At 40.9% G+C, this 12414-nt stretch overlaps 1 protein-coding gene across 1 annotated transcript in view; it reads right to left on the bottom strand.

The window, feature by feature from the left end:
* IGSF22 (immunoglobulin superfamily member 22) overlaps positions 1-9017 on the bottom strand; it is a 47357-nt gene extending 38340 nt beyond the window's left edge. The window contains exons 1-8 of the mRNA XM_038406068.2: positions 8868-9017; positions 8089-8220; positions 6026-6162; positions 4854-4953; positions 3361-3400; positions 2667-2844; positions 1614-1727; positions 546-708 (exon numbers count right to left, since the gene is read on the bottom strand). Coding sequence (XP_038261996.1) covers positions 546-708; positions 1614-1727; positions 2667-2844; positions 3361-3400; positions 4854-4953; positions 6026-6162; positions 8089-8220; positions 8868-8976 — 973 coding nt within the window. The 5' untranslated portion in view covers positions 8977-9017. The remainder of the gene's footprint in view (positions 1-545; positions 709-1613; positions 1728-2666; positions 2845-3360; positions 3401-4853; positions 4954-6025; positions 6163-8088; positions 8221-8867) is intronic.
* Positions 9018-12414: the final 3397 nt, after the last annotated feature.

The following is a 12414-nucleotide window of genomic DNA, read 5'->3' as shown; positions in this document are numbered from 1 at the left end:
GTTGCTGTATGCAAAATGGACAGGATCCATGATTTCCGGAGAAACTGCAACCACACACTTGTCCTGCAATAGCAAGGACTAGCAATGGATCTTCTCTGGGTGTGTACATTCCCCTCCATTCCTTGTGACTTTGTGTAAGCATGGTTCACTTCCATTAAAAGGACACTGCCAAGGTGTTTTTCATCATTTACATCTTTTCCCCTATACTCTGCTGACTCATATCCCAGCCAACCCCATTGACGTCAGTGGGGAATTTGGCCTATTGTGTATAATAACCAAGCTTCATGCTGAAATTTACCATCTCGGATGTACATCCCTTGATCATATGTGCACAGTGGTTTTTGTGAGGTTGATCATGACATGTACCATAGTGGGTTTCTGTTTCATGATAGAAAGACCAGTGAGTCATGGATGTTGCAAATAGATATAAGAAAAGATACATAGATTCGAGTTTGACTTACCAACCTTGACAGTCCTTTTAAGTATGTAATCTTCAGTTTCATCATGACATACGCACTATCATGCATTTAAAAATAAAAAATTACCGATCACTTTCAGTTGTGCAGAGAGTTTCTTGTCAGCCACAATTAGACTGTAGGTGCCCAAGTCTTTTTCATTCACGTTTAAGATGTACAGCATATACTTTGTACCCATCTGTTTTATTTCATATTTTCCTAGGCAGTACTGAATACGCAAGGGATCATTACCCTGAAAAGGAGAACATTGACATCTTTGACAATGTGGCACCTTTGAAAGGCTCTTCCAAGAAACACAGATGCATGTGGAATATGTACACCACCACATTTAAGGAGCTTCTCCAGCAGCTTAGCCAGCAATGGGGCTGCACGGTAAACCCTACAATAACTGTCCTCAATCTACATGCCCACTGACCAGTTTCAGATAGAAATCAGTGATCGGCAATGATGCTTTGCCCAGGCACGTCAGCCTTTCTGAGGCTCTAATAGGCTACTAGAAAAATACATCATGTAGTGCTGAGAGGGGTAATTATTGTGACCAAGAACATAGAGTCTTTAACCCATAGCAACTCCTTACTCAGGACTATATTCTGGTGTTCTTATTTCCTTTGTACCTTACTTTGTGAACTGTCTCCCTGAAATCAATGCACTGACTTGCAATGTAAAGAACCATTCAATGTGAGAAAGGATGCCAGAATTTGGCCCTTCATTTTTGCTTAGTCCTTAGTTGGCACTGAATTTGCTGTGGGTTTATGCTGACTGTGTAAAACATCGGGAGTTGACCTATCATGATTGCAGGCAAAATAAATGGAGGGTCAGCAGTTGGAGGGATTAGTAAAAATTAAAAAGAAAAAAAAACAAATACGGGAATCTGTGCTAGAGGGATTCTTTACCAAAGATGTAGCACTCCAGTGTCTTTACCTAACACAAAAAGAAGGAGTAGGACTAGTTGTACACCCCTCAAACAGACCTTGTCAGACAGGACACTGAATAATACACAGCATTCTTACCACCTTTCCCCACCCACAACTGAATGTGCAGCTAGAATAGCTAAGCCCTCAGTTAAGTAACACTGACAGATTGAATCTCAGTACCTCCAACTATTTTAGTCAAACCAAAGGAAATATGGGAGGTTACCTTATACCATGTCATCTTAGTATTGGGGTCCTTCAGTTCCAGAATGGTGTCAAATATAGCTGTGGAATCCACTTTAGCTGAGACATCCTCAAGAGGTTTTAGAACTTTGACTGCCTGCAAGATCAGTTTATGAAGAAATATAACAGAAATCTGTATTGCTTCCCATAACTTGAAGTAGACTGGATCTTTGTTCCCATTAATAATAGATTTTTTTACTATTATTTTTATTTCGCATTGGTTCTTGGAATTTGTGATACTCAAAAAGCAACACTGTTTCCATCTTCTGGACATCTGGTAATGTTTTTGGTGCACGCAAAGAGCAAGGATGGCCTTGGGATTAAGGCACTTGAATAGGAACACAGCAGAGCTGGGTTCAATTTCTGGCTCCACCACAGACTCCCTGTATGACCTTGGGCATGCCACTTAATTTTTTTTTCTGTTTGTCAGCTCTCCATCTGCAAATGGGATATTAATATGTCCCTTGTCTTCCTTCTCTATTTGGACAGTAACCCTTCAGAGCAGGGACTGTCTATGTTTTACAGCATCTAGCACAATAGGGCCTTGATCTTGGATGAAATCTCTAGGTGCTGTCATAATACAGATAATAAACAACAATACAGGAAAGCTTCTGGCTGAGCAAGTGGAGGCTTTTGTTACAATGAGAATTCTTCTTACAACACTCGTTATTTTCTAAGGGGCTGAAGGCACATTCTCCTTGCTGAATTTCAATGGGATTTGGACACCTAATAACTTTATGCCCCTTTGAAAATTGAAGCCAGATGACCAGATGCAAAACTTGGATGTGGATCCAGTTTTGGATTTTGAACTGCCCTTCCCCTGCTAATTTGTTTGGATGTGGATTTTCTTCTAGGCCCATCTCTAATGAAATCCTTTTCTCTTTGGCTTACAGCTGACTTTCTGTAAAGTGTTCAGCAATGCTGCCTCTGAAGGCCATTATTGTAGTGTGGTTTATGTGTAGGAGTGTTGTTCATTACAGGCACAAAAATAGAAATGCATGTTCAAGGTGTTTTGAAAGCTGACGGCATTACTAACCTCAACCTCCACTTTCTTCTTCATCTCCTTTAGCTTCCTGAGGAGCCCACGGAAGTCGGTGAAGCCGTATTCCATGCAGACCCTCTCAAAGTCCTTTTTTGGCACCTTGGAGAGGATCTCAAGCATTTCCTTCTCATCAATCACCTTCTTCGCTTTCTTCTTTGGAGCAGGAGGGCCCCTGTGCATAGACCCCATATAATGCAGGGTATATTTCAAAGTGACAAAAGCACCTCTCACCTCTACAGCTTTGGATGTAATGGGACTCCTGCCTGTGGAAGCTGTAGGGCCAGACTTCCCATTGGTAGGATTCCAAACAAGAATGGGGCTCCCCACTTGTGGGGAAAAAGAGGCAGGATATTTGTCTCCCAACTGCTGGAAGGAGGGAGGGGAGAATTCCCCAGCACCGCTGTCAGAGAATCTGCTGGGAGTTAGTTGCCTTCTCCTCCAGTGCTGAGGCCAGAGGGGAAGAGTGGGCTGACCTGTGAGTTACTGAGTCTGAACATGGCCGTCCCAAAGCTAGGAGCCTTGAGCAGTTCCCTGCACTGCTTCTGCTGTTGTTCTGCTCTGTAAAGTGGCTCTGTAGAAATGGCCTAGTGTCTCAGTGCACACCAGAGAAACCCGGCTCAGCTTGTTGAAATAAAGAAATAAAAATAAAGAAATAATACATAAGTCCTCCAGAGATAAAACTCCTCACCTTTTTTTAAGCATTTTTTTGAAATCCAACTTTTCTTGACCTGAAAAAAAAAAATCCCAAAGTAACTACCTGTATTCATTCAGCTGAAGCGTAATAATAAACAACAAAACAAATAACAACATCATGAGGGATTCCTTGGCTTTGATGCACTCTGCAGGCTAAGGGACAAATCCTGCAGGAAGTCTCAAAAGCAGCTGGACAGGCCTAAGACATAAAAACGCTATGCAGGGAGATTTGAGCACCATCCTAAGCCTGTTCTACAGAGCAGTGATTGACAGCAGCTGTCTACAAGTTTGCAGTATAAGGCACAGAATGGGCTATCGATATGTAACTAGGTGGATCCACTGGTCAAACTATGTAGTGGAGGGAAAATGCTGTTGCTCCTCTGAGGGAATGACTGTAGAGCCTTTTCTGAGGTAAGATGCCCTCTGGGTAAGGTAAGAAGCTTTGTGGGAGATGCTTGGCTCCTAGCAGTGCCAGCTGTGCGTGCTGTTGTCAGGGCTCTGGGGCTTCTACATCTCCTCGCTGCATACTGACAAGCCAACTTAAGAATAAAATGGAGCTAACTAAAAGCGCTGTGTTACTATTATCCTTGGGGAAGGGAGGGACCAAGACAAGGAGAGTGCCGAACTCATTGCCAAACCCAGAACTCCCATATGGCAGTGCAAGATGTTTGCCATGGATATGTTGGCTTCTCACAGGTAAATGTCTGCAAGCATCACTTTCCCACCCCCCAAAAAATGATGGGGAAATTGTCATTGTTAATAATCAAAATGAACAAAGAGGGATGGTGACAAGTGTGTCTACAAAAAGGCTAATAAAGGTCCCAGTGCAGTGCACAGGAACACATCAGTCGTGAAGTGGAAGAGGAGTTTAAAGATGCACCTGATTGCCCAACTGGACAGTAGATATGTTGGGATCTGCCTGCTTTTTAGTGCTTGAGGTGAAATTCCCTCCAGTTCAGAGCACCCTCACAAGTCCTCTGCACCACCCCAAGCCTTCCTAGACCTCTATGTGGGGGTGAATCTCACTCCTGCTCTGAGAGGAAGGATGGTCCAGTGGTTAGAATACTAGCTGCAAGCTCAGGAGAACCAATTTCAGTTTCTGGCCTCACTACAGACTTCCTGTATGACCTTGGGCAGGTTACTTAGTCTCTGTGGGCCTCAGTTCTCCATAGATTGTGAGGCACTCAGACAATATGGGGAAGAGGGGAGATAAGTATCACAGATAGAAATTAGATAGCAAGAAATCTGTGAAATATTAAAATGGTCAAATAACCCAATTTTATTGCTAAATCTCGACTATTACAGTCATTACATCTTGCACAAATAAAAAGCATTACACCAGGGTAGTTTTTTCCTCACCTGGTAGTGAAAACTCTCTTGGAAGCAAGCATCCACTGAGATTCCTAAAAAGAGCTAATTGGATCCTTCCAAATCTCATTCTTAATTAATTAGTCTAGTTATTAATCAAGCTGGATCCCGGGCACTTACTTTCAGTCACAATCAAGGACACAGTGTAGATGATATCAGCATGGTCATTGGAAACGATGCACTTGTAGTTATCAGCATCATCTGGGGTGAGGGACTCCAGCTGGAAGAAGAAACACATGGACCAAGAGACCAAAAGTGTTAGTGGATCAAATGTATTAAAATGGACTCAGGAATTCCATTATGTATTTATTTTTAAACCTTATTTTTTCCCAAGAGTTTATGAAATCATCTCTTGAAAATAGAAACCCTTGAGGGAGAATCTTAGAGCCCAATCCTGCAACCCCTACTCAAGTGATTAAGGAAATTAAGGTCAAGCACTAGCGACCTGATCCAAAGCCAAGTGAAATCAGTGGAGCTTAGGTGCCTAATTACCTTTAAGAATCTGGGGCAGGGAGTCTTTAAATTGACTTCAATAAGCTTTGGATCAGGCCCTAATTTAGAGGTTCTTGGCCTGAAATGGGATATTTTATCAGCAAAAACAGTTGAGTTTCTTTCCTGCTCTGTCCTTTAGGCTGGCCCTCTGCACAGAGATACATGTAACCCAAACCATGCATATCCAGCATGGAGAGCATCCAACAAAGAACAGGACAGCTACCAGGCACGGGGTTTGAGGCCCATGGAATAGATGGGTTTTCATGAGGGAGCTTTGTGGAAGAGGACCGGGAAGGAGATTGGCATGCATCAGCTGGCAGGCTGGTGAGCATAAAGGACTGCCTGAAAGATGACATGAATTAGGATAGGGTCAAGGACAGAGCAGATGGGAGAGATGCAGGAAGGTGGACATAAGGGCAGAACTTTTGTTGCAAATGACCCCAAATATGAAATAGAGCTGAAATGGGACGTACGTTGTCCATCAGCATTATTTAGTATCATCATTTCCATTACAGTAGTGCCTGGCAACCCCAATGAAAAATGAGGGCCCAAGAGTGCTAGACCCTGTACAAATAAGTAGCACAGAAAATGGTCTGTGCTTACTATCAAGGCCCTGTGCTCAGTACAGGGCTGAATGTCATCATCTACACATCATAAGCAATCCCCCCCAAGTCTTACAGCAGGACTATGGCAAATGATGGTGTGTTAGACCATTGCTGAAGAATGCTATAGTGCTTTTTTATAGAGATAATGATAACACAATCAGTTACAAGCCAAAAATAGTGAAAGACATGCATTACCTTTAGCACAAACTCCTTATTGATACTGTCAAAAAACATTTTTGAACCTTCTTTTATTGGTATCCCACTTTCTCTTTTCCATGTTACACTGGGCTTGGGGTTACCTTTCACTTTAGCTCGAAATACTGCTTTGTCTCCTGAAATTCCAGGAGGAGAAATATTAGAGTGAGGAATTTAAAAGGAACAACATTTATCCATTATGTAGTTTCTCTACACTCATCTAAATTACTTGGGGTCAGCTTAATGGTATAAACCTCTTTTCCTTTTTGGAAAAGGTCAGATTAATGTAACTCTATTGATTCCAGTGGAGTTATACTGCAGGTTATACTGGCGCATTAAAAATGATCTGCACTTTTAGGAAAAAGTAAAAATGGGATTGTCCCCTTTTTGTGAAAGATGGGCACTGAAGACTTGAAAAGTCTTTCTTTCTGTTTTACATTAGACAGTCATACTCTGCTTGTATACTCTGCTTTTCCTAGAAGACTTATGGATGACTGGAAAACTCATTTATTTACACATCTATTTACAAGGGCCATGTTCTGCTGGCCTTACTTAGGCAAAACTTCCCCAGATGGGAGGTTTGCCTGAGGAAAGCAGGTATGATTTGGCTCTCATTAAGGACTGATCTGCACCTTTGAAGTCAATGGAAGTTTTGTCATATACTTCAATGTGCGCAGGGCAAGGCCCTAAAAATAAATAGTTGATATATATCTGACCAAATAGATGAGAACACAGGACAGGCATTTGCAAATGAAATCAGGCATTTGCATGCAGAGTTACTAGGGCTGTCGATTAATCACAGTTAACTCACGCAATTAACTGAAAAAAATGAATCATGATTAAAAAAATTAATCACGATTAATCACAGTTTTAATCACACTGTTAAACAATAGAATACCAATTGAAATACATAAAATATTTTGGATGTTTTTCTACATTTTCATATATATTGTATTCTGTGTTGTAACTAGAAAAGGAGTACTTGTGGCACCTTAGAGACTAACAAATTTATTTGAGCATAAGCTTTCGTGAGCTACAGCTCACTTCATCGGATGCATAATTTGTTAGTCTCTAAGGTGCCACAAGTACTCCTTTTCTTTTTGCGAATACAGACTAACATGGCTGCTACTCTGAAACCTGTGTTGTAACTGAAATCAAACACTCTGATGCAGAAACTACAGAATCTGAAGCACCTAAAAAAGAAAAAAAAGACCCCTTCTGCTGGTGGCTTCTGACTCAGATAATGAAAACGAGCATACGCTGGTCCACACTGCTTTGGATTATTACCGAGCAGAACCTGCCATCAGCATGGACGCATGTCCTCTGGAATGGTGGTTGAAGCATGAAAGGACATAGGAATCTTTAGTGCATCTGGCATGTAAATATCTTGCGATGCCGGCTAAAACAGTGCCCTGCGAAAGCCTGTTCTCACTTTTAGGTGACATTGTAAACAAGAAGCGGGCAGCAATATCTCCTGCAAATGTAAACATACTTGTTTGTCTGTGCTGAACAAGAAGTAGGACTGAGTGGACTTGCAGCCTCTAAAATTTTACATTGTTTTATTTTTTGAATGCAGGTTTTTTTGTACATAATTCTACAATTGTAAGTTCAACTTTCATGATAAAGCGATCGCACTACAGTACTTTTATTAGGTGAACTGAAAAATACTTTTTCTTTTGTTTTTTTACTGTGCAAATATTTGTAATGAAAAATAAATATAAAGTGAGCACTGCACGTCATATTCTGTGTTGTAATTGAAATCAGTATATTTGAAAATGTAGAAAACATCCAAAAATATTTAAATAAATGGTATTCTATTAAAGTTTAACGGTGCAACTAATTTTTTTAATCACGTGATTAATCACGATTAATTTTGTAATTGCTTGACAGTCCTAACAGTTACCCATTTTGTGTGTTCAATTACATGTTTTGCACATGCAATGCCCTGTTTACACCCACACATGCAGGTTTGGTGAGCCCATTTCAGGCACCTGTTTTGAAATGTTATATCTTTAGTGTCCTGGTAATGAGGTGACTTTTCAGTGGAAGAGGGTGCTGCTTACCCTCAGAGGCTGTCAGTGGATGAGGCTTCTCCACAAATTCAGGGATGCTTTCTCCTAAAGGGATCTCAAAGGAGCGTGTCACCATGCTGAAGGATTCCACCGTGGTAGAAGATTTCCTAGAAACACCTTCCTCTGTTTGAAGAAAAATATATTAGCCAGGAGGAACAGAAATGTGGTTTTTGAGGTGTTTATTTCTTGTGGGGGAGGGACCCCCAACATCCATTCATTATATTGAAAATGGTTTAGATCAGCTGAAACCCGGATAGAAGCATGGTTCTGGGCATAGGGCACTACTCTTGGGACTTGAGACCCTGGGGACCTGAGACCTTGCTTCATCACAGACTTTCTGTGTGACTTTGGACAAGTCACTTAGCCTCTCTGAGATTTAGTTCCCCATCTGTAAAATGGGGATAATGGCACTTCCCTACCTCACAGAGGTTGTTGTGAAGATAAATACATCATATATTGTGAAGCACTCATATACTATGAATATGAGGGCTACAGAAAACCTGCTTATCAAAAGTCCCATGAAGAGATTTCAATAACTATAGTTGTCATGCACTTTGCATTGGGTGTTAGCCTCTTAAGGCCTGTTTTTTGCCTGTGGTATCTAGCCTGGTCCATGGACTGATTTGGATCAACCATACGCCTCCATGCAGTCAGAAATGTAAGCATTATGAGGAAAGACCACTCTTTCTGTTAGCCAGATTTATAATCTAAAAGCCATGACAACACCCTTTGGGGTTGTATCAGCTTCCAGAGACTGAAATGATACTTGCCTCCCACAATCTTGGTGTTCTGAGACATATGTTGCATCTGGGAGCTGGAGACTTTAATGGAGTGATGTTGCTGGACCCTGGTTTCCATTTGCATGACTGTGGTTGCCATGATGAAAATATCTCGACTTCTGCACCTCTCAGTATGCGTGTGAACTTTGGTGGGGAGAAAGGGGAGACAGAATGGGATTCAGAATAAAAAAACAAAACATGCCTAGCTGATCCGCTCAGACATAAGGCCTTCTACTACCATTTCTGCAGTTGTATTTTTTCAGCAAATCAGGACAATGTTCTGTGGTGGACTATCACAGAGGAATAATTTCAGCACTTATCAGCCCAAAGGCTAAAAGGATAAGATTTTGAAATTATTCATTTCAGAAGGCTCCAAGATGCTGCATTTTTGGTCAAAATTAGTGAACGTAAGAATGGCTATACTGGGTCAGACCAATGGTCCATATAGCCCAGTGGTACATCTACCCCGGGGGCTACATCAACTCATCTAGATATTTGCCTAGTTTTACAACAGGCTATATAAAAGGCACTAGTGAAGTCAGTAGAAACTAAAATTTCATACAGACAATGGCCTGTTTATACTCTATGTACTATACACTGATATGCAAGTACAATATTTATATTCCTGTTGATTTATTTTATAATTATAGGGTAAAAATGAGAAAGTCAGCAATTTTTCAGAAATAGCGTGCTGTGATACTTTTGTATTTTTATGTCTGATTTTTTAGCAAGTAGCTTTTAAGTGAGCTGAAACTTGGGGTACACAAGACAAATCAGACTCCTGAAAGTACTCTGGAAAGATTGAGAACCACTGATCTAGTCCAATATCCTGTTTCTGACAGTGGCCAGTGCTAGATGCTTCAGAGGGAATGAACCAAATGGCAATTTTGAGTGATCCATCCCGTCGTTCAGTCCCATATTCTGGTAGTTGGAGGTTTAAGGATATCCAGAGCATGGGGTTGCGTCTCTGTCAATCTTAGCTGATAGCCATTGATGGACCTATCCTCCATGAATTTATCTAATTCTTTTTTTTAACCCAGATATACATTTGGCCTTCACAGCATCCTATGGAAACCAGTTCCACAGGTTGACTGTGAGTTGTTCCTTTCGTTTGTTTTAAACCTGCTGCCTATTAATTTCATCAAATGACCCCCTAGTTCTTGTGTTACGTGAATGGGTAAATAATACTTCTTTATTCACTTTCTTCATATCATTCATAATTTTATAGTCCTCTATCATATCCCTCCTCTAGAGTCCTCTATCATATCCCTCTTTTCTAAACTGAACAGTCCCAGTTTTTTAATCTCTCCTCAAACCAAAGCTGTTCTATACCAGTCACCATTTTCATTGCCCTTCTCTACACCTTTTCCATTTCTAATATATCCTCATTGAGTTGGGGCTATCAGAACTGCACAGTATTCAATGTGTAGGCATACAATGGATTTATATAGATGCAATATGATATTTTCTGTCTTATCATCTATCCCTTTCCTAATGTTCCTAACATTCTGTTTGCTTTTTTGATTGTTGCTGCACATTGCGCAAATGTTTTCAGAGTACTATCCAGGAATACTCCAAGATTTCTTTCTTGAATGGTAACAGCTAATTTAGACCTCATCATTTTGTATAGAAAGCTGGGATTATGATTTCCAATGTTCATTACTTTGCACTTATCAACACTGAATTTCTCCTACCATTTTGTTGCCCATCACCCAGTTTAGTGAGATCCCTTTTCAAAGTAGCAGCCGTGTTAGTCTTATTCGCAAAAAGAAAAGGAGTACTTGTGGCACCTTAGAAACTAACAAATTTACTTGAGCATAAGCTGTCGTGAGCTACAGCTCACTTCATCCGATGAAGTGAGCTGTAGCTCACGAAAGCTTATGCTCAAATAAATTTGTTAGTCTCTAAGGTGCCACAAGTACTCCTTTTCTTTTTGAGATCCCTTTGCAACTCTTCACAGTCAGCTTTGGACTTAACTATCTTGAGTAATTTAGTAGCATCTGCAAATTTTGCTACTTTACTGTTCATCCCTTTTTCCAGATTATTTATGAATATGTTGAACAGTACAGTACAAGTACATAGGGGACCCTTCTATTTATCTCTCTCCATTGTGAAAACTGACCTTTTATTTCTACTCTGTGTTTCCTATCTGTTAACCAGTTACTGATCCATTAGAGGACCTTCCCTCTTATCCCACAACTGCTTAGTTTGAATAGGAGCTTTTGGTGAGGGACCTTGGCAAAGGCTTTTTGAAAGATATTAACTGGATTACCCTTGTCCACATGCTTGTTGATACCCTCAAAGAATATTAAGAGATTGGTGAGGCATTATTTCCCTTGTTAAAAGCCCTGTTGACTCTTCCCCAACATATTGGGCTTATGTGTCTGATAATTTTTTTCTTTATTATAGTTTCAACCAATTTCCCTGAGTTAGGCTTATTGATCTTTAATTGCCCGGATCACCTCTGGAGCCTTTTTTAAAAATAGGCACTATATGAGATACCCTCCAGCCATCTGGTAGAGAGGCTGATTTAAGCAATGGGCTTCATACCACAGTTAGTAGTTTGGCAATTTCATATCCGAGTTCCTTCACAGCTCTTGGGTGAATACCATCTGGTCCTGGTGACTTATTACCATTTAATTTATCAATTTGTTCCCAGACCTCCTCTACTGACATCTCAGTCTGGGACAGTTCCTCAGATTTGTCATCTAAGAAGAAGGGCTCAGGTGTGGGGCCCTTCGTCACATCCTCTGCAGTAAAGACTGATGCACAAAATTAATTTAGCTTCTTCACAACAGCCTTGTCCTTGAGTGCTCTTTTAGCACCTTGATTGTCCAGTGGCCCCACTGACTCTTTGGCAGGTTTCCTGCTTCTGATATACTTACTTTTTTGTTGTTAGTTTTTATGTCCTTAGCCAGCTGCTCTTCAAATTCTTTCTTGGCCTGACTTCTAAAACTTTTACACATGACTTGCCAGACCTTGTGCTTCTGTCTGTTTCCCTCACCAGGAGTGCTTTTAGCTATTTATTGTTTAAGGACTGGCTCCTCAACTGTTGTAAACCAGTGTAACTGTTGTTTTCAGCTAGATCGATTTACACCAGCTGAGGAGCTGGCTGAGAACATAAACTATGCTGCACTGCATCAGCTCTGATCATTTATTAAAAGGTTTTAGGGTGTGTCCCTGCAACTTTCACTCATATAACTAACACTTACTAACCTGAGTAACCTCACTGAAGCCCACTCACTGAAACAAAGACCGTTCATGTAATTAGGCACTTATACCCTCATTTTGCACCATGAAAGTCAATGGGAGCTTTGCCACTGATGTGCACGGGAGCAGGATTAGGCCCCTGATGCCTATTCATTTGTATTTTACTCAGGTTTATTAATCCACTAATTTTAAAGAGTGAATCAGAGAAAGAGGGACAGAATTTCCCTAACCAAGGCCTAGAGCAGAAAGTTCAACTCGGGGTGCATCCCACAGCCTGCAGTATGGGACAGGCAGGACCATATGCCCTGGGTGGAGCTGCAGGAAGCAG

This window comes from Dermochelys coriacea, chromosome 6 (assembly GCF_009764565.3).
Source record: "Dermochelys coriacea isolate rDerCor1 chromosome 6, rDerCor1.pri.v4, whole genome shotgun sequence".
NCBI lineage: Eukaryota > Metazoa > Chordata > Testudines > Dermochelyidae > Dermochelys > Dermochelys coriacea.
The sequence above is the reverse complement of the archived record's forward strand: the minus strand, read 5'-3'. Positions and strand labels throughout refer to the sequence as shown.